This window comes from Lissotriton vulgaris, chromosome 6 (assembly GCF_964263255.1).
Source record: "Lissotriton vulgaris chromosome 6, aLisVul1.2, whole genome shotgun sequence".
NCBI lineage: Eukaryota > Metazoa > Chordata > Amphibia > Caudata > Salamandridae > Lissotriton > Lissotriton vulgaris.
The window spans coordinates 1,265,617,645-1,265,639,719 of NC_141694.1; the positions used below are offsets into that span (position 1 = coordinate 1,265,617,645).

The window sequence follows — 22,075 nt, forward strand, 5'->3', positions numbered from 1 at the left end:
TATTTATACGGTTAAGATGGGTTAGTGTTTAAGGGTGTTGGGGTATTTTAAAGAGTAAGGGTGGGTTATGATTATGGGGTGCAGGGGTATTTAAAGGGAGCAGGGTGGGATTAGCACACGATATGAGACATGGCATTAAGGGCGGAACGTACCACATGCCCCCAGCATTTGTCACGCCCCCAGCACATGCCCACAGCTCAACGTAGACACGCCCACAAGGGACTACTTTGCAGGCACGGTTCTTTTACCTTTTAAATGTATAAGGTGGGCGTCTGTATAGCCTATGTCCTTCTGCTGCAAGTGCCCTTTCCAAGGCTGTATTGGGTGTTGTGATTGGTGCTGTGGTACCTGAGATTACCTGCCTCAAAGGTTTGGGCTCTCTCTTTATTATATTAGTATGGATGAGAAGAGTCAAAGGGAAGTGGGCGTAACAGTACTACAATAAGCATTGGGTGGGGTAGACTACGAGACCTGCTGTTCCTCTTCTAAACTTATAAAAAAAAAAATCAAGACTCATAGTTAACATATTTCTGAAAACAGTCATGACAACTGAAAAAGTCTAATCCTAATCCATGCTACGTTGGTGTCCTGTACAGGTCAAAAAAGTTGGGTAAGTCTGATTCGCCATACAATTGCTGGCTCGTAGTTAAGGTTCTTGCATTTGCTTGCTCTAAAACGTCATAAATACATACAAATGACACTGAAAAAGCATGTGAAATGACACTGAAAAAGCATGTGAAGAAATGAAAGGAGGGAAGGGGCAATACACCACATTTACACTGCAAGGCACCTTGGGAACTAAATTACACTTTTGGGCTTGTGGTATCGAGAATTGAGGTGGGTACATTGGCTCTTGAAGAGAATGAAAAAGAATATGCTACTTACCAGTATGCATCTGTTCTTGGCATGTAGGGCTGCTGACATTCATATCTGTGCATAGATTGCCGCCTAGTGTTGGGTCCGGATGATTGCACGTTGTTGTCCTGGAAGAGTCTTCGAAGTATCACGAGATAGGTGGCTCCTCCCCCGGACTACAGTGCGCATGGGCATCCTCTCCATCCTCAGATTGTTTTTCGCCATTGTGGCAGGGATGGAGTATGATACAGTAAGTGATGTCCATGCTACAGCTGTGACAGGCACCGGGGAGGAAGGAGGGCGATATGAATGTCAGCAGCCCTACATGCTAAGGACAGATGCATACTGGTAAGTAGCATATTCCGTTCGAGGCATGGGGGCTGCTGAATTCATATCTGTGCATAGAATGTATAGCAGTCTCCCCCGTAGCGGTGGTTGCCCGTGCCAGCTGCAGCATCTGAAATAGAGTCTTGAGTACAGCCTGTCCTACAGCTGCTTGGAGTGTACATCTACGCAGTAGTGTTTGGTAAATGTATGTATGGTAGTCCATGTGGCTGCTCTACATATGTCTTTTAGAGGAATGTTTCCCAGGAAAGCCATGGATGCCCCTAACTTGCGTGTTGAATGCGCTCTTGGGGGAACTGTTAATCTGCGTTTAGCTTTCTGATAACAAATTTGAATGCACTTAACAATCCGTCCGGCTATACCCGATTTGGAAATGGGGTTGCCTTTGTGCTATGGTGAAAAGGCAACAAACAGTTGCTTAGTTTTCCTGAAAAGTTTTGTCCTGTCTATATAGTACAGGAGAGCTCTTTTAACGTCTAGGGTATGTAGAGCTCTTTCTGCCACTGAATCTGGATTTGGGAAGAACACTGGCAGTTCTATAGTCTGATTGATGTGAAACTGGGATACCACCTTTGGCATAAATTTAGGGTTTGTACGTAGCACTACCCTATTTGCATGAATTTGTATGAATGGCTCCTGAATAGTTGGGGCTTGTAGCTCACTAACTCTTCTAAGGGATGTAATCGCCACTAAAAAAGCCACTTTCCACGTTAGGAATTGTACCTCACACGAGTATAGAGGTTCAAAAGGTGGTCCCATCAGCCTGGTTAGAACCACGTTCAGGTTCCAGACAGGTGAAGGTGGGTGTCTTGGAGGAATCACTCGTTCGAGTCCCTCCATAAAAGCTTTAATAGCAGGTACTCTAAAGAGTGAAAGGTGTTGCCTGTTCTGAAGATAAGCTGCCACCGCAGCTAAATGTATACGTATGGAACTGTAGGCTAGATTGCATCTGTGTAAATGTAACCGGTAACATATGATGTTTTGTGTAGATGCATCTAGCAGATTTATGTCATTATTGGTACAATAGATGACAAATCGTTCCCACTTCGCCGCATAGCATGCTCTGGTTGTAGGTCTTCTTGCCTCTTTGATAATATTCATACAGTCAGGAGGCAAGTTCAGGTAACCAAACTCTAGGACTTCAGGAGCCAGACCGCAAGGTTCAACTGTTGCGGATCTGGGTGCTGAATGTCTCCATGGCTCTGCGTTAAAAGACTGGGTGTTAATCGCAGCCTTTGATGAGGCACCACGGAAAGTTCTAGGAACGTGGTGTACCACGGTTGCCTCGCCCACGTTGGAGCAACTAGGATGAGTGTCATCGAGTGTTGCCGCAGTTTGCGTGCCACTAGTGGTATGAGCGGGCTGGGGGAAAAGCGTGCGCAAACCTGCCTGACCAGTTCATCCATATCGCATTGCCCTGAGACTGCGGATGTGGAAACCTGGCGGCAAAGCTTTGGCATTTTGCGTTTTCCATTGTGGCGAACAGGTCCATCTCTGGGTGACCCCACTGTTGGAAGTACGGTTGTAGCACTGAGGGATGTATCTCCCACTCATGCATCTGGTGGCTGTGTCTGCTGAGCAGATCCGCCATCTGGTTGTCCCTGCCCGGGTGGTGTTCCTTCATGAGGAATATGTTCCTCTGAATGGCCCACTTCCACATGCTCTGAGCTAGATGTGACAACTGTGGAGAGTGTGTCCATCCCAGCTTCTGTATGTAGTACATGGTAGTCATGTTGTCCATCCGGATCAACACAACTTTGTTGCACAAATGTACCTTGAAAGCCTTCATTTCCATGAAGATTGCCATCAGTTCTAGCAGGTTGATGTGCATCTTCTTTTGCTGTGTCGTCCATAGTCCCTGCACTGTGTAATGGAGGACATGCGCTCCCCATCCCAGGAGAGATGCGTCCATCGTCAGCACTATTTGTGGTACAGGCTCTTGGAACGGTCGTCCCCTGCAAAGGTTTTGTGGGTTCCACCAATGCAGAGAGTTGTATGCGCGACCAGTCACCAACACTAGGTCTTTTAATTGTCCTTGAGCCTGGTTCCACTGCCGTGCTAAGCACTCCTAAAGCGGACGCATGTGTAGTCTCGCGTGAGGGACTATGAAGATGCAGGAGGCCATCATGCCTATCAACTGCATAAACACCCGTGCTGGGAGCGAGTGTTGGGGTCTGAATCTCTGAATCAGTAATTGAATGCTGTTGATTCTTGCAGAGTTTGGCTGTGCCTTTGCTGCCAGAGTGTCTATTGCCGCTCCTAGGTACTGTTGTAAGTGAGCGGGTTGGAGATGAGACTTTGCGTAGTTTAATGAGAATCCGAGGCTGTGTAGGAGGTGAATAGTGCAAGACATGTGGCTGGCACATTGCTGGACTGACTTTGCTTGGATGAGCCAGTCGTCCAGATAGGGGTAGACGTGGACATGGTTTCTCCTCAGGTGCGCCGCTACTGTTGCTAGGCACTTGGTAAACACCCTGGGGGCTGTTGTCACCCCGAAAGGTAGGACCTTGAACTGGTAGTGCTGATTTTGTATGGTAAACCTGAGATACTTCCTGTGTGCAGGATGTATTGGTATGTGGAAGTACGCATCTTTTAGGTCTAGTGTTGCGAGGAAGTCTCCCTGAGTGAGCAATGGTAGAACCTGCTGTAAAGTGAGCATGTGAAAATGTTCTGACAATATGTATTGGTTTAGGGGCCTGAGATCCAGTATTGGCCTGAGAGACCCGTCCTTTTTGGGGATTAAGAAGTACAGCGAGTTACCCCTGTTCCTGTATGGGGACGAGTTCTATGGCCCCTTTTTGCAGCATGCTGATGACTTCTTGCTGCAATAAGTCTATGTGCTCTGCGGACATAGGACGGTGTCTTGGGGGTATGTTGGGTGGAGTGGGGGTTAGCTCTAGACAATAGCCGTACTGAATAAGTTGTCTCACCCACCTGTCTGTGGTAATGCTCTCCCAGACTGGCAGGAACTGCTGTAATCGTCCCCCGACCGGTGTTACATGGTCCGGGGGCAGTGACAAGGCGTCACTGTTTAGTATTGGCGAAGGATCTGGTGTTGTTATTTTCTCGTCCTCTGCCTTTGCTGCTGTTGCCACGGTATCCACCTCTATTGTTTTTATTGTAGGTGGTCTGCATGCTCCCTTTATTGTATGGAATCTGCTGGGATGCCTGGCCTCGTGTAGCTCCTCTGTTACTGGAGCGACGAAAGGAGCCTCCTCTGAATTGTTGTGACTGCAAGGCACCCATAGACTTGGGTGTCTCTGTCTTTTTTAATCTTTTCTAAGATTGTGTCCACATCAGGACCAAATAAAAAAATCAGGGTTCACAGGCTGATTTAATAATGTGGTTTGAATCTCAGGTTTGAACCCAGAGATGCGCAACCAAGCATGTCTCCTGAGCATGACACTTGTGTTGATGGCCCTGGCTGCGGTGTCTGCTGCGTCTAGCGCACATTTAATGGATGCGTTGGATATGAGTTTCCCCTCCTGGATTAGCATTTCTGCTCCCTCCTTGTAGGCATCAGGCAAATGTTGTAGCAGTTGCTCTAGTGTGTCATAATGCGCCCTATCGTGAAGTAGTGTGGCTCACTGGTTAGAGGCGGCAGACCCGAGAGCAGAGGACGGCCCGGGGCCAGGGTTCGATTCCCGACGCGGCAGGTTTCTGGACCAGGGTCAGCGGACTCGATAATTCTCTCGCCTCGGTGCCCACTCTGATCAGCGATCACACTCGGCAACTCTGGGCACTAGCTTGCCTCATCTTCACTAACGGCCCCCCCAGACCGCCGGGGATGCCTGGTCTCACCCTGGAGATACCCATTAAGGGACCATCTCTCAGGGAAGCCAGGAAGGGTTTCGCAGCGGTCGAAGCGCGGAGGTACCCCTTCGGGAGTGATTCCAGCGCTATATAAGCACACACAATTAAATTAATTACTCGTATCTGGCTAATAGGGCCTGTGTATTAGAAATTCTCCAGATATTAGCTGCTTGAGCAGCCACCCTTTTCCCAGAAGCTTCTGATACTTTAGATTCCTTGTCTAGAAGAGGAGCATCACCCGTAGTTTGTGAGTTGGCGCGCTTACAAGCATTTGATACCACCAAAGAGTCTAATGGCAGCTGTCCCTTAATATATGTAGGGTCCACAGGCGCCGGTCTGTATTTTCTTTCAATTCTGGGGTTAATAACCCTTGCTCTAGTGGTTTCCTTTAAAATGTCCCCTGCGTGTTTAAGGACACCTTTCAACATTGGCAATGTTTTAACTGAATTCTCTGAAGTGGAGAAAGTGTCAAACAGGAAGTCCTCTTCAACTGGGTCAGCATGCATGTCCACATCATGATTTTGTGCTGCCCTTTCAATTAAAGCGTTGAACGCAGCTGTATCTTCTGTTGGCCAAGTTTTAACAGGATAAGAAGGAGTATCAGGAATAGTCTGTGACTCCCCCTGGTCAGCAGGGTCTGTCCAGGCTTGAGTCTGGTCATCCTGATCTATGTCCGCAGGGTAATTATATTGTTCATCATCTTCATACCCCATATCCTCATTAGTGGGTGTGGGTGAGTATGCAATAGTGTCCTGGCCATGGTACCTCACAGTCTCAAAAAGGACAGGCGATGTTGAAGAATCCCTTTTCTTTTTGAGTGCAATTTTGTATGATTTCAGAGGATTTTCCGACCTGATCTTCCTTTGATAAATAGTAAGTCTTCCAGATTTGGAGTCGACATGTAGCTTTGACTGGTCATCATATGAGGGCTCTTGGTACACAACGTCCTCTTCTAGAGGATGACTCCTCTTTCCCATTGACACCTTTTTGGGTGTTTCGACCCCAGTTTTCGGATCGAGCGCCTTAGGGCGTGCAGTCGGGGGCAGTCCGAATTTTATCGGTGGCATAGTGTCTTTAGACAGATTGACCTTCGGGGCCGGCGTCAATGTAGGTCCGACCGACTTTGCCTTTTCGCCAATAAGTTTTTGGCCCTGCGCAGACTTCGGTGCTTGTTGCGTCGGAGGCGCGCTCTTCTGCCTCGACTCGACGTGGTCCTTCAAGGCGCTTTTGGATTTCGGCTCAAGGCCTTTGACGAGCTGTGGCCTGTCGACTCGTTGCTTCGGATCGAGAAGCTTCTGAGACTCGAGTCCCTTGTTTGTGTCGCTGTCAGTCGACGTCGACCTCATCGGTTCGACGTGCTTGGCTTTAGTGGTGGACTTTAGCGCACCGATCTTCGGCTCGACACCCTTTACTTTTGACCCCGCAGGGTCGTCGACACTTTTTTTCTTCGACTCCGATGGGTTCGAACTCTTCGATCCGAAGACTGTTTTCAGCAGTTTCGGTTTTGTTTTCGACTCGATGGCTTTCGGTTTAGTTTTAAGTAGTTCGACAGATGGCTCGTGTGATATATTCTTAGCCGGGCCGAGACGCGGGGCTATAGAATGTTCTTCATGATCTTGGCTAAGGCCTTCTGGCGATGCCTCGACCTGAGCCCTTGGAAGTTTTTCAGTGTCTGTTTCAGGCCCCGTACCCACTGTTGAGCCTGGATCATCGCTCGAGTCGTCATCGACGGCTCCGATGGGGGATACGTCGCCCCTTACCTTGACGACGTTTTCATCTTCGACGTTCTCTTAGTCGTCTTCATAATAGTTGGAGTCATGCTCCGAGCCAGGATCCGACTGCTGTTCTGGATCCTCAGTCTCGACGACCTCATCGTCCTCTCGGTCGAAGATATTCACCGCGTCGGGCGCTGGCTTCGACATAGTTTGCCTCGCTGCGCGTCGGAGTTTAAGCGTCTTCTTCGACCTGAATCGAGCACAAGCTAGACAGTTGTCCTCATTGTGCTCTGGTGATAAGCACTTGTTGCACACCGGGTGTACATCGATGTGCGGGTACTTAGAGTTACAAAGGGGGCATCGTTTGAACGGGTTCCGTTCCATCGACGATCAGGCCTCCGGTGTCGAAAAGGCCTCGCGGCTCTCTTCGAGGTCCTGCTCAAGAACAACTGGAACAAGAACTCGGCACCGATCGAAACAATACAGACGCCCCCGGAGGCCTTTTGGCCTTTAGAAAGGTTTCCGAACTTGAGTAAAGAAAAGTACATCCGAACCCAATGGCGGAAAAAAACAATCTGAGGATGGAGAGGATGCCAATGCGCACTGTAGACCGGGGGAGGAGCCACCTATCTCGTGATACTTCGAAGACTCTTCCAGGACAACAATGTGCAATCATCCGGACCCAACACTGGGCGGCGATCTATGCACAGATATGAATTCAGCAGCCCACATGCCTCGAACATCGTGTTCCTGTCTTGTTCCTGTTCCTGACTGCCAACCTTTCTGCCTCTCATCCTTGGAAGGCAGGGTGTCAGTCTGTCAATGTTTTAGGCATAAATTAACAATGTCTGCGCCAAATTGACGTGGTTGGCATCTGGAAGCAAAAGAGGGGTGTAAGACACAAGCCCCAGCTCAAAATAAGCTCAAAATAGGGCACTGTAAGCCAAGGAAATAGGTGCAAAGCCGCACTTTATGAAGAGGCCTAGAACCTGCAAAAGCCACCAAAGGTGAATACCATTTTGGTTGTAATTGTGCTTATTGGACATAAAGCTACAACCGGAGAGGAGAGCATATGCCGGCCTGAGAAAGTTGCATAGGTGTTTTACCGATGTCACCCACAATCTGGACTAACAAGACAAACCTTCTGCTACAATTTTTTTTCAAAACAAAATACCTTGAACACATTAAATATGATTCAGAATATAACATGTAAAGGAAACACTTGAATCACATACTGATGCAGATCTAGGCAGTCAGAGCTGCAATGTAATACTAATAGAAGACTGAGCACTATACACATGGCAACCTAATATAGCAAAGGTCACAACACCCACCACTCACTTTTGGATATTCTCTAATTTACACACTGGTCAAAACTAGCAATAATTTATTTAAATATATCAGTCCAGTAAATAAATAAACTGTACAAAGTCATCTTCACTTAAAAATACAATTCTAACTCAAGGTACAACAAGTAAATGGTTAAACTGGTATTCACGAAAGCAACAGTGTCAAGACATACAGAACATGGTAAATAGACACCTTGATTTTACAGTCCATAGAGCAAGAAAGCAGCAAATGCCCGGAAAGGGGGAACAGCCTGACTGCACTGACACCCTGCAAAAGAAAAGGTGAATATGATGAAACATATGCAACAAACCTCTTATAGACAGCTATCTACTTTTACAGACAACATTTTTGGATCCTGTACAACTACAGCTCTGACCTTTCAGGTGATGAATGAGCATGTGTTTATTCCTATTAACACTGCCCACAAGTTCTCCATAGATAACAAAAGGTGGAGAATATGAATGCTGGATTTCCAATTCCAGATTTTCCAATTCCCCCTCATTTACATTTGAGCACATCATACAACTACACAGCTTAAGATAATTAGTAGTTGTCAGGAGAAAATTGAATAACCACAGTTCTCTTTTTAGATTTAAATTTATAATCTATTTTTACTGACTGGATTCTGGTGTGTAAGCAACGATATCTGGAAACTAATTTCAAATGGCAGGAAAGCTGGTACAGACTCTCCTGCTTCTACACAGTTCAAGGTGCCATGTCTATGGACCATAAGTTCTTGTTATGCGAATACCCGCAAACATAACTCACAAGAAACCCATATCTTTACTTTGCAACTCTGACGTATTATAAGTTAGTGAATTGAATTTGAATCAGATAAATTCAAATAAAAGGCGTTCAGTGAGGCCCTAATGTACGAAATTCTGATATCTGCTCAGGCAGTTGGTATGCTGCCAATAAACTGGTATATGCCTGCATTGTAGATCCCTTGGAAGGGACCTGAAACAGACAGCGGGTATTTTTATTTTCCTTTTATTGTGAGATTAGATAATGGAAATTAAACTTAAGAGGGTTGATTTGCAATTGCATTTATGGGCAAAAGTAATAACTGATATACCCAGAACAGACAATAACACGCAGCAGATGTAAGCGCAACAAAAGCTGTGTTAGGTTAAATTGTACTCTTATTATACTATTTGGTTTTACATCAACTACATTTCTTCCCTCTCACTTCTCCACCTTTATGTCATCCTACCTTTACTTTGCAAACCTTTCCGCAACTTTGAAATAACCCTTCTTTTTCATACTGTCATTTTGGTCCCCATCTCAACCATAAAATTTACAATATTAGTAGCAGTTTCCTTATCCATATTTTTATTTTAATTACATTTTCATTATTACTATCCCATACCTTAACTCTAAGTTGAATTAAATTCTATATCATAACCAAAGGCAAAGGATTATTGTCCTCTTCATTCACTTTATTAAGCCGACACCAAAATTAAAACCACAAATAAACTAACTTTCCCAGAAGCACCAGGGCAAAAGAGGGTCGAAAACAGCATCCAATCATCTTGCTCATTATCACTTCAAGTCCATCAACAACACTTATGCCCCCTCTTTCTTCGCTCTAGCTTCAGCAGCCGTGAGTTCAGCATCTCCACCTCTCTTTCTTATACCTTTCTATTTTCCACATTTTCGAAAGGGTGTTGCAAGCAACCTGTTGCATTTATTGAATTTTTGTTTTGCAGGACCGCCATCTAAACATATTCAGTGTTTCTTACGCAGTACCAAAGTCATGTGACTTCTCCGTGAGCTGGACTGTGTTTCTGCGGTATGGTCTTCCAAACGCTAGAGAGCATCTGCATCGACTGGCACAAGCAGGTTTCTCATTTTTAAATAAAGAACAGCGAGATCTATTGCAGAGCCTTTGCTTCACGCCTCCACCTGGAGCATTACGCCCCTATCGACATATGTAGCTTAATTTCCCAGTATCTAAAGGAGTGCTAACGTCCTTCGAGGTCTGCAGTCTTCCAAGGTAGCTTACACTACTTCACATAGAGATGCCGTCCAGCAATCTTGCTTTCCTCACAGATAGCTGGAGGTATACAGCATTCTGGTCTTGGAACCCATAATTGAGACACCATATTTACTCAGCTTGTGCTAGTAAGACATTTAGCCTTAAAGGCTAGCATATTAGTGCCAGGCACTTCAACAACTACAAGGTGCAGAGCTCTGAGGATTATGCAGAAGAAGAATCTGTCTTTATAATTCCTTCTGAAGATGATTTATTTGAGTCTGTGGTCCCTTGATACATCAAGCGGTGGCCTCAGCTACTGCCCTCTTGAAGAAGAGTTTGCTACAGATAGCTTATTGTTGTCCAGACCCCCTCCTCCTGGGGGAAAACGCCCAAGGTCACTGGAGAACAGTCCCCCTCAAAGACAGTCTGATTAAAACACTGGCAAAGCTCAGGGAAAACAGACCTGAGCAAGGGGCGGATTCAGATGCCTCTGACAGATTGAAGAGGTTATTCCTTTCCCACTACCGGTCTGCATTTAATGACTTGGTAGTCCAAGTCCCTACCACAGAGGGTAGCATCATGAGGGATGTTGTTACCCAACTAGATTCCCCTAAAACCATGGAAACCTTACAAGGAGAGGACTCCCATGGGGCCTTGGATGGGGATATTGTCCTCTCTAGTCCCTGGCATCCAATTCCCACATGACAATCTAAGACTGGAGCATCAGAAAATGACATCAGACAGGCATTATCCAGACGATCTCCATTCTCACTCTTCGCAGTGGTGCATGTCAGAGAAGGCGCAATGTATGTGGCAAGCTGCCTCTGGAAGCCACTGGGGAAAAAGGCCTGTGCATATCTCCAGACAGAGTGGCTTCTCACTTCCCTGGAGGACAGGGTGGCCATAACCACAGAAATAGTTAACAGGATGGCCATGTTTTGGGGAATTATGTCTGAGACCTCATTCCCAGTGTTCACGTGAATGAAACCACCGTCCCGCGCCAAAAACACTAACCCATTGCACCTTCAATAGTGCAGTGTCTTTCGCCCCCTCTCCACAGGGCACGCTCGAGCTGCCACCGTCTCCCCTCTACAACTGGCTTCTGGATCATTTCGATGTATGAGGAAGGGCCACTTAACTAGTTCTCTGTGGCAGCGGGCAACTGACATACTTTTTAACCCCCCTTTTAGCGATGCTGCAGAGTCACCGCCAGCCCCGCAGCCATCTGCCGGTTTCTGCCAAGCGTCCCTCAATCACTGCCATAAAGAGAATCACTCTAGAAACTACGCAGGGTGATTTTTTTTAAACCATGAAGCCAGCTTTTCATTTTTTTCTGAAGAGCAAGATTAATGTCAGCATATTTCAGTGCAGGTTTTTGTGTATCTAGAAGAATCTGAGATTATACTCATTAATAGCTTATTAGTTTATAAATGTTCGAGCCTTTCATACTTGAAAGACGTGTAAACAATAAGTAACTTATCTGAGGGAAGGTTTTGAACACTGAAAGGATTACATATACGTCTCCTTTAGGGCTTCCAGTTACAGCTGTTTCAGGAACTCCAAGTCCCATGGGTATTCCTAATGTTGCTGTGGCAGCTCATGCTGCTGGTCGTGCTGGTATGGGTGGAATGACACCTGGAGTCTACACTGTACTCTTGGTTAAGACACCTGGAGTCTACACTGTACTCTTGGTTAACAATCTAAATGAAGAGATGGTTTCGCCCCAAAGTCTGTTACCCTCTTCAGTATTTATGGGGATGTGCGGCGTGTGGAGATTTTATACAATAAGAAACACAGTTCTTTCATACAGATGGCTGATGCAAACCAATCTCAACTTGCAATGAGTCAACTTAATGGTCAAAAAATGTATGGAAAGATAATTCGAGTAACTCTTTCCAAGCATCAGACAGTGCAGCAGTGCACTGCTCAAAGCCTTTGGTGTAACTTCAGAGAACTTTTTATACTTTTTTCACAGTGTGATCATTTCAGAACTGAGGCATTTCCTTAGTGACTCTGAATGCCCACATGCGTATCCAGGAAACCATCTTTAGAGCTGATAAGTAAACTAATGATTATCAGTTTTAAAGAGTGGCGTACCCCCGCCTTGGTAGAACCAGCTCTGTTCTGCAGAGAGTCTTGCCCTGATGACCTTGAATAATTCTCAAACAGATTATCGCAAATAGCATTTTCCTCTCATTTATTTTTGATCTGGGTAATGAGTGAGATTGTATTACAGACATTTTATGACAAATGTGTTTTTGTTTCATGCAACATGTATAAAAAAAAAATATTTTAGGTCCAAACAGGTACTCAGATATGAAAAATGGGAGGATGTCACAGTGATTATTTGCAGTAGAATTAGTGGGTTTCTACTGTGTTACAATATTGGAAAAATACATCACTATCCTTAAATATTAACTATAAACGCATTTGGAATTTGAACCAGTGTGTCTGTGCACTGTTTGTGATCTGGCCAAAAGGACAATAGAAAGGTGAAACTGGATCCTAAATTCAAAGCTGATCCGCACAGAGGCCCCCAAAATACATTTGGCAGAGGGCGCTCAAAATGATTAGATGTCCCTGAGCCGCCGATGTGTAGTTAGTTAAGAAAGAAGAGGTTCACTGGTGCTGTGGAAGGAGGCCGGTTGCCCCGGTTTCCTAATATATATTAGTGTTGCTTTGTCATGGTTGCAGATGCTTTGCACTGCACTTTCTCATTTCGAACATTATACAACCATTTAACTGCACACTCAAGCAGGAACCCCTTTGTCAGACCCCTGTCACTGCACCCACACATGTTGGTTTCTTGGAGACCTCACACTGCCGAACACAGAGGAAAAAAATTAGAGGGAACATTGGAGGGGGATTAGTCTTTCACTTTCCCCAGAGCCTAGATATTCATTTTTTGTGACGTTACTAAGGTACTTAATATTTTGCTTTCATGGAGTAGCAATAAATATCTCTCCAGAAAAGAATTTTCAGCTAAGCTAGCCATGTTGCTGTGTTTAACTCTTGTAGGAGAACCTCAGACGTTCAGGCTCTGGATATTCCAGGTAGAGTATTTACTAAATGGAATTCTAGTGATTTCATTCCCATCTTTTGATGCTACCCCAAAACTATGTATAGTTCGATTTATCAAGGCATATGAAGACATGATGAGCGAATTTCACCTCCAAGTGAATGACAATTATTGATCTCTATTTGCAAGCTCTTTTAAGGTGGTATCCTCTCCCACTATATTAAGCTGAGTCAGATGGATCATTCATAAGGCAGGCCTCCATACTTCCATCTTTGGGGAGCACTCTTCCTGTGGAGCGACTGCTTCCAAAGCTTTTACACTTTGGGTCGCTTGGAGGATATTCTGAATGCCACTGATTCGTGTACGGACTATACTTTTAAAAAAGTTTACTCTAAACCAGTACTGAATATGGCTTTTTTGATGGCGAATAAGCTTTGAATAAGCATAATCCTTGCACCCAGTATTGACATAGAATTTTAAATTATATAGCTTCGCAATCGAAAGTTTACATTCTATTAAGGACACGGAGGTTAGGATTATTCCTTACAGTGGTCAGAAGTGGCCATAAACCACCCAGGTATAAAAGTGGGAATTAACAGAGGAGGGCCAATCCACTGCGTATGGATTAAGTATTTCATTGCACTGTTCTCTTCATGGATTGTTCAGCTGAAGATTGACTTCGTACTTAACACTGTGTAGTTCATCTACTGTTTATTAGTCTGATTGTACACTTAAATGCTGCGCATTAAACGTTTAGTTGAAGTATGTTGACGTGGTTTGTTTGAAAGGAGTAGAATAGGAGGACAGTTTATGTTGCATGAAGAAAGATGGGACATAGAACTCGATGATGGACTTTTGAGGAATTATAGAAGAGATGATTGGATGTTTTGGACTCTCATTTGCCCTGGGGCTTCTAGAAAATGTAATTTCTTTATGGTTTAATGTTGGCTGCAGTTTAATAAAGTGTAGTAGGATTAGCAAATTTAAAATTTCCGTTACGAAAGCTAGGAAATTGTCCTTTAATGATGAAAATAAATAGAGATACCTTCATCTAACACTAAACCGAAGTACAAATAAAAGCATGTAAATGGTTCCATCTCTGCTTGTTTGTTGTCCTACAGTTCATGCATGTAGGTACTCCGGTGCTGCAAAATTCAATTAGACTTACTAATTTACTAACAAAACCTGTACATTGCAAACAAATTAAGTGTTTGACTAATGATCCTGTAGTTGTAAATAGCATAAAAAGGGGCCTACCATTTAGGACATGTGTAGCAAACCTACCATTCAATTCACATCTTACAGAGTCACATTTTACAAAATATATATCTTACACATGGGGTCGACCTAGTCCGCAGCATCAATAGTAAAGGCACTCTACATTATAAAACATATTAAATAACTATATTATTAATAATAAGAAATGCATACCTTTGTATGTCCAGACCAAACAAAAATCTGTTTCTTGGGAAGGTAACATTTGTCAGGTGGTTCTGAGGACCTCAGGTTAACACCAACATCTTGTGGAATATGAAGATAAGATCTTCCCTGATAGTCATACATTTCTTTGACTAGAAAAAAACAAGGATTAAAAAGGTATGTTAAAACATTGCACTCTTAAATGTCAGTTCCGCACTCAGTACTGCATGATCCACTGCACTGAACAAAACAAGAATACTGTATGAGCTTTGAGTTATTCTGTACACATGTGTTCCCTTTACGTACCCAGGATCACCTCTCTTGTAAAACATTGCAAGGCAAAAGAGCACTGATTTTGTAAAGTGCATTCGGGTCCGGCATTTCAACCATCAAAAGCCACAAACTGCTTTTTTCACAACTAATTTGATTGCATTTTGATAACACATCTAGGCCGGACCAGCCCACATATTTATGCAAAACAATAATTAACAAAAGTCTCTTTATAATGGTGATACAAAAACAGGGACAGACCTTCACTAACCACCCACAGAGTCCCACTTGTCTCAGACAATGACCCCAAACAAGTACATCATTAGTTCCCAGTTCACATCTTCAATGTTCAACCCCATAGGACTGTATTTTGGTGTCAATATGAGCCATGTCAGTCTGCACTGGTGCCAAGATTATACCACGATAATCTGCCTAACACTGCCATATTTTGAGGGCTACCACTTGCCTGGAAGAAGGCAAATTCCAGACCCATACAGTGATCCATAGCCTTCTTCCACACCCCCAAAAAATGTCGACTTAGATGCCTTCCACATTTTAGCAATGTCCCTTTTTGCTAGGGTAATCCACAAAAAAAGTGTCTCTTATAACCGTTTCCACTAATCCCCTCTGTACTATGCATAAGGATCATTTTAGGGTTAATGGGATCTCCCAAGAGAGGACTTCTGCAAGGCAGGAAGTCACCCCCGCCAAAAGCGCTACAATGCTGCACAACTTCACACACTATGTAGGAAGGTTCCCGACACCACTCCACACTGAAGACCCAAGGAAGCAGCAATGGCGACCAGCAGCCACTAGCGGTGCCTTGTATAGTATGCCTGGTGCAAATATTTAAATTGGATCAAACGAAGACAAGAGGAAATAGCGGCAACCCAAGGAGCTGCCTGGGCCTCGGTCCAGTCTTCATCTAGATCACCAATATCTCCTTGCCAGGCTGTCCGTAGGGCCAGTAATGTGGTGGAGCTGTTTGTGATAGAAGTCTGGTAGATTTATGTAATTTTAGGAGTACCTACATCCCCCATTAGTAATTTGCCCTCCAGTGAGCTAAACTCTGCAGTTCCAAGAAACAACATTTGTAGGGGAATATAGCGTGGCGGAACTGTATCTGTAAAGTTGGCTACGATGGAGCGGATATTCAGTTTGCAGCTCTTGAAATGGTTTTCTGATGGTACCCTTCATAAATGTCTCCTAGTGCAGACACCCCAATAACATCCCATTGTTGAAACCCTAGCAATGCAGCCACTTGCCAGAGAAATACACCCGGCCACAGTGGGGTCCCCCACATCAGTCTTCCCCACCACCTCATCCGCCTGAAGGTTTGCCTCCATACGCAAATGACCACCTGGGTCGCCGGGGAAAGAAGTCTAGCCCTCTATTACTATAGAGATGATCGAGGAGTGCCGAGTCCCCCATCGCCCACCTCTCCGCAGCGCAAGCAGGATCATTTTGGGTATTATACCACCAGTCGTTGATATTCAATAAATGAGATGTAGCATAATAGGATTATATGTCTGCTGCAGCAATACCCTCAGAGTACGTGGACAGGAAGCATGTCCAACGCGTGTAGCACCCGCAATAGAAACCAATTTAGAACCATGTTGATCGGTCGAACCACGCAGGAGGAATAGTATTGAGGAAGTTCGGAATTCGGTACAGCATACGTGGCAGCGCGATCATTTTAAAGATTGCCGAGCAGCTGAGCAGAATTAAGGGCACCGGGTACCATACTTTCACTTCACCCCTAACGTGTGACAGAAATGGGCCTAGACTGCAGGACCATGAGATGGTTGGGTCTGTGGCCAGCGATAAACCGGACGGACGAGTTACTTACCTTCGGTAACAATGTACCTGGAAGAGACACAGTCTAACCGCAGATTCCTTAACTTAGAATATCCCCAGGCGTCAGACTGGATTCGGAAAACTTTCCACAGCAGCACCTCTGTGCGCCTCCGCACTATTCCGTCTCGATGTCCACGGACGTCTGCGGAGCCATATAAGCCCCTCCCGGCGGGGGGATGTCACACATGAGCACCCTGCCCAATCACGAGAGAGGGTGTAGCAGAGCAAGCCAAACTGAATGCAGCATCCCGTTGAGGAGTGAAGTGAAAGATGTCACCTCGCAGGAAGACAAAGCCACCTGGAGGGAGGCGAAAGCAGAAAACCCAACATGAAAAGGTCCTCGCAGAACGGGGAAGACTGGTGGGTGTTATGGAATCTGCGGCTAGAGGGTCTCTACCAGACACATTGTTACCGAGGGTAAGTTACTCGTCCATCTGATAGAGACCTATAGTCGCAGATTCCTTAACTTAGAATAGATACCAAAGTCATACTCATATAGGAGACGGGTCTGCGACTGAGCCCCACCAAGTTCCAGAGAAAACTTAGCCGCCAACAAGGTGATGAAGCAAAGTGGGGACAGCAATGCCGGCGCTGCCAACACCAGACAATGAAGCTCCGAAAAGAGCAGAAAACAATGGGAGGCAAAGGCACCACAAGCTGTGAAAACAGCACAAAATCGTTTGTGTGTATACCGGGTGGAGAGAAAAAGACGCACAGAGCCAGAAATGCAGGTGCGGAAGTGAGAGTCTATGGCTTCGTAAAGAAGACGAACTGAGTCTAGGGTCAGATGGATCCACAGGGTCCGATGTGTTGACAGGAAGCAAGACCCAGAAAGAGAACAAAACTGCATGACCGAGTCAGCGCATATTGTCCCGAGTATGCACAACAGTGGTAAAAAGCACTGTTGAACCTGCACAAGCTAAGATACGTGGGGGTAGCATTGGCAGGATGCCGAACCATGGCCAGAAAGTGCAGGCATTACCAGAAACACAAGAGACTCCAGTACATAGTCGCCCCTTCACAAAGACATGTGAGAGAGCAGAAGGAAACAAGTAGAAGCACCAGAACACAGTAAGACTGGTATTGATGCGGGAGTCAGGAATACATATGAGCCTACAGTGTGGACGCCAGAACCACACCAGGTATAGGGAAATCCTCTTGTAGGGTAGCATGAGCTGCCCAGACACACACAAGAGGTCGCACCATGAGCAGACTGCAGGGACACCACAGCAAGGAACATTGTCTGCGGGACTCAGCTGTAAGAAGAGCACAGAGCAGATATATAATAAGAAAGATACACATCAAAAACTAATGTGTTGCAAACAAGACATGGGTACACCATAAGTACCGACAGACATGGTGAAGCAGAGTTGGACAGGATAATGTCCAGATCCGTAAGCGAAATCATCCATCGGTCCTGGAGGAGCCAATGTCCCTCGCTAGACAGACGAGGAGATGGAGCAGACCACGAAAGAGGAAACAGTCAGGACCAACATAATAGCCCAAGGATGTACAAACTAAACCATCCAAGAGAGGGAGTACCTTTAAGAGAACACTTCCTCAGAGTAGTAACAGCAGGAACCCAAAGCAGAAGCGTGGAAAACACCTGCTCGTAAAGGAGCAGGGAAATAGGAAAAAAACGCCTGTTTGTAAAGTGCACAGAAAATAAGGGCACAAGGCAGTGAACAGCATAGACGTAAATGGTGAAGAAGCAATCGCCTATAGACAAATCCAGACAGGGCTGAAGTACGAGAAAGCAATACCCAAACCGGAGAGTGGAGGGCAGAACCAGTCACCACAGAAGCGAATGATAGAACGCAGGCACCCCATGATAGCGAACATGCCATGGTGTACCCACAATACACGTAACAAATATGCCGTGCAGCGGCTGTGCCCTTGCGCTATACGATGGCGGGGCGTCAGCCGCGGAAGAATTTTGCCTGAACAGAACTACATGTCCCAAGGGACAGTGGCTGGCAAAAACAAGAGCAGCCAACATTGACAAAAAGGAACACAGTGAAGCTGAAATAAGCCCCTGGGAAAGGAAGGCGAGGCGGAAGCCTCGCGGTAGGGAAACTCTACTGATGCTACGAAGTACTACGGCCAATCGTAGACCCCAAATTCAATTGAAAGTGCAATAGAGCGACACCAACATGTGGGTTGCATAACAGCAGAAAGAGAGAACAGACTGATCCACAGAAGAACCTCTGTGAGGAAGACTCCACAGGAGCATTCCTTGTAGGAAGGCAGCTACACAATAGGTAGGAAATACCCCACATAGGTAAGTCTTAACCCCGGCAAGGGGGCTTCTCTTGAGACAAGCACCGACATATGACTTAAATGAAGGCAGAACCAGCTGACCAGTTGTACTGAATAAAGGCAAACATGGCGGAGTAGCCCCCTAGACAATCTGGGCATTACGTCATGAAACAGGGTCCCAAAAAACATGGCAATGCTGCCTAAGCACAAGAAAAAGGAACACAAAGTCATACAACATATGAAAAAGATAAGCCACAAGGCCGAGAAAGCTAAGCTGTAAGGGCCAGAAAATCACGGGAGACCAGACAGGAGGCGCTTGAATCATTGTGACAATCAAAAAGGTCCACGTCATTGAATGGCAGATCCCGAATAGCATCCTGAACATTGTCGGGAAAACGACTATCAAGCAACCTGCATGGCGACGCAAAGCAACCGACCAGGCCATTGCCCTCCCCACAGAGTCTGTAGCATCCAAGGCTGATCGAAGGGAAAATTGTGCCATTTCCCGGCCATTGAGAAGGCGGCGATGCAAGTCAAACCGGGGCCCTTCTGGGAAAGAAGGAAGAAGGAGCTCAACTAAGTACCAATGGCCAAAAGAAGCCTGTGCGAACATGCAAGACGTGTTCAAGCTACGGATGCCTGCACTGGCGGAGGCAAAAATGTGGCGACCACATGTCTCCAGCCAGCGAGGCTCCCTAGTGGGAGGTAGCAACGGCAGAGCGGAAGAAGGCTGCAAGGCGAAAGCCGCCTGGACAACCAGACCCTGAGCTCTAGTGTGAAGGGACAAGCAGACAGGATCATTTGGGGCTGGACGATGCCTGGAAGCAATGGCCTGATCAACAGGATCACCGGAGGGGGGGACCGTGCCCAGGTACCAAGCAAGATGTCAAACAAAGACCCACCAAGGGGCAGCAAAGGCTCCACTTCCACAGGCTCAATGTGGAGAAGATCCAGTAAAGGATCAGAGGGTAGGGAAACCACAGGGGGCTGCAATTGAAGAATATCCGCAGCCCTGTGAACAGCCCTCGCAAAAGCCGCACTAGCCTCTGTCGCCATTCTGGGCAGCGACAACAAACCATTGGTTGGGGACGGTTGGTGGGTAACTCGTCCACTAGACCGTAAAGGTGGAGGAGACGGAGGTTGAGCCTAAGGCCATGGAACGCTAAGCACTTGCCCCAAAACGACCCTGAGTACGGGAGCCCAGAGGGATTTCATCGTCTTGGAACAGAGGAACCTTAGGTGCCGTCACAGACATCGAATTATTTCGAGACGGCGTTGTATCGACATCGAGAACGTCCAGAGGGGACCCGATCTGGGCGCGGCCCGCCGGCAACTCGACCTCCACCTGCAGGGAGGGAAGAGGTCGACAGGGCCTCAAACTCGGTGCTGCAGCAGACGTCAGCGCAGGAAGCCGCACTGAGCTTTGCGGTGACTGGATGGGTGGGCTGGACAGACGACTGGGAAGCCCCTTCGGGCCATGTCCTGACCGCATATCAACTCCGGAACCGGAGTTGATGCACACAGCCGGCGCCATAGACTAATCCGCCGGCGAAGACCAGACATGAGTCTCATCCTACTCTGTGAGACCCGAAGGCGCACCACTGAGAGGGGGTGACCCGAAGAAAGACTGGAGAGCCTTTGAATAGGCATCTATCTGGGTCCCTGTCGCTTCGACACCCAGAAAATGAGGCTATGGGGGAAGAGGACTTCTGGGCGCCTGTGCCTGGCAAAGACGGAGAGCGGTGGGCCCCAGCGTCATGTTTATGGGAGGACGACCTCTGTGACTTATGCTTGTGCTTACCTGTCTCTGAACGACACTAGCGGGAAAGACCCCGGGAGAGGCCCCGCTCCCAAGAGGGAGATCGGTGGCATGAAGGCACAAGACCAGACATCCGGGCGGCCAGCAGCTCAAATGACACTCCCGTAGGGACTTTGGTTTCATCCTCTCTTTGGAGTCGTGGTGCACTCCCAGGCACCACATACATATTGCGTGTGGATCCTACCAGACATTTGCCGCGCACAGGACTCGCATGCCAGAAAGCTGGAAAAGGTCTGGAGAACATCACACAGAGCAGACGACAGGAATGACTATTGGTCAGCTCTCACTCTCTGTCACAAGGCTATTCGGATCGCTCGCATGAATCACATTGCGTCCCTTCTTTCGGCCGCAGGTAATGCACCCAGGGTACTATACCAAATTCTCCAATCCTTTGTGAAACCAGTGGCTTGTGAGAGTGTTGAACTTTGCTCACAACAATTTTGCGATGAAATATCGCAATTTTTCACAACTAAGATAGACAAGATCTATGATACCATCATTACTGCCAACCGGTCTTCTATAGGAGATTTACCATCTCCACTAGTGGAAGAAGAAACATGCTCAGCCACTCTCAGTGCATTCCCTCCTATTTCTTTGGAAGAGGTACAATGCCTGGTGAGTCAAACCAAGAGTGGCAGTCCTTTGGACTCTAGTCCAGCTAGAATGATGCCGGTGGGGGTTAAGACACTGGGCACAGGGATTCAATGCCTGGTAAATCTATCACTGACCGAAGGCCATGTGCCCCTGGCATGGAAAAAGGCATTGGTAAGACCTATTAGGAAGAACACCACAATCCCCTGGACGGATTTGTCTAATCTCAGACCGATATCCCTACTTCCATTCGTGGGAAAGCTCACTGAAAGACATGTAAACAAGCAACTTTCGAGCTATATCGAACAGGCCGGCAGTCTAGACCACTCGCAATTTGGCTTTAGGCCGAAGCATTGTACGGAGTCGGCACTACTGTCAGTAACGGATGATCTAAACATGTACCAGGACAGGGGTTACTCAGTAGTCCTGGTACTGTTAGATCTGTCGGCAGCGTTTGACACTATATCCCATAATATTCTGCTTGAACGGCTTGCTAAGATCTGTCTTGTGAGTAAAGCACTGGCCTGGCTAAGAAGTTTCCTATCAAACCGGACTCAATCGGTCAGTATGGGTACATTTCGTTCGGTGGAAATCGAGATCACCAAGGGGGTGCCACAGGGCTATTTTTTGAGCCCAACTCTTTTCAACATCTACGTGGCCCCCATGGCTAAAATCTTGAGAGAGTTTAGTTTCATCCCAGTATCATACGCGGATGATACACAGCTCCTGTTTCCTTTCAAAACTCTTACAGACGAAGTGAAAACCTCTTTCTCCAATGGCATGAA

At 46.3% G+C, this 22,075-nt stretch overlaps 1 protein-coding gene across 1 annotated transcript in view; it reads right to left on the reverse strand.

Annotated features, from left to right (window-relative positions):
- CDC40 (cell division cycle 40) overlaps nt 1–22,075 on the reverse strand; it is a 480,503-nt gene that overhangs the window by 258,944 nt on the left and 199,484 nt on the right. Inside the window, exons 7-8 of the mRNA XM_086927386.1 lie at nt 14,507–14,646; nt 8,271–8,345 (exon numbers count right to left, since the gene is read on the reverse strand). Of these exons, the coding sequence (XP_086783512.1) occupies nt 8,271–8,345; nt 14,507–14,646 (215 nt within the window). The remainder of the gene's footprint in view (nt 1–8,270; nt 8,346–14,506; nt 14,647–22,075) is intronic.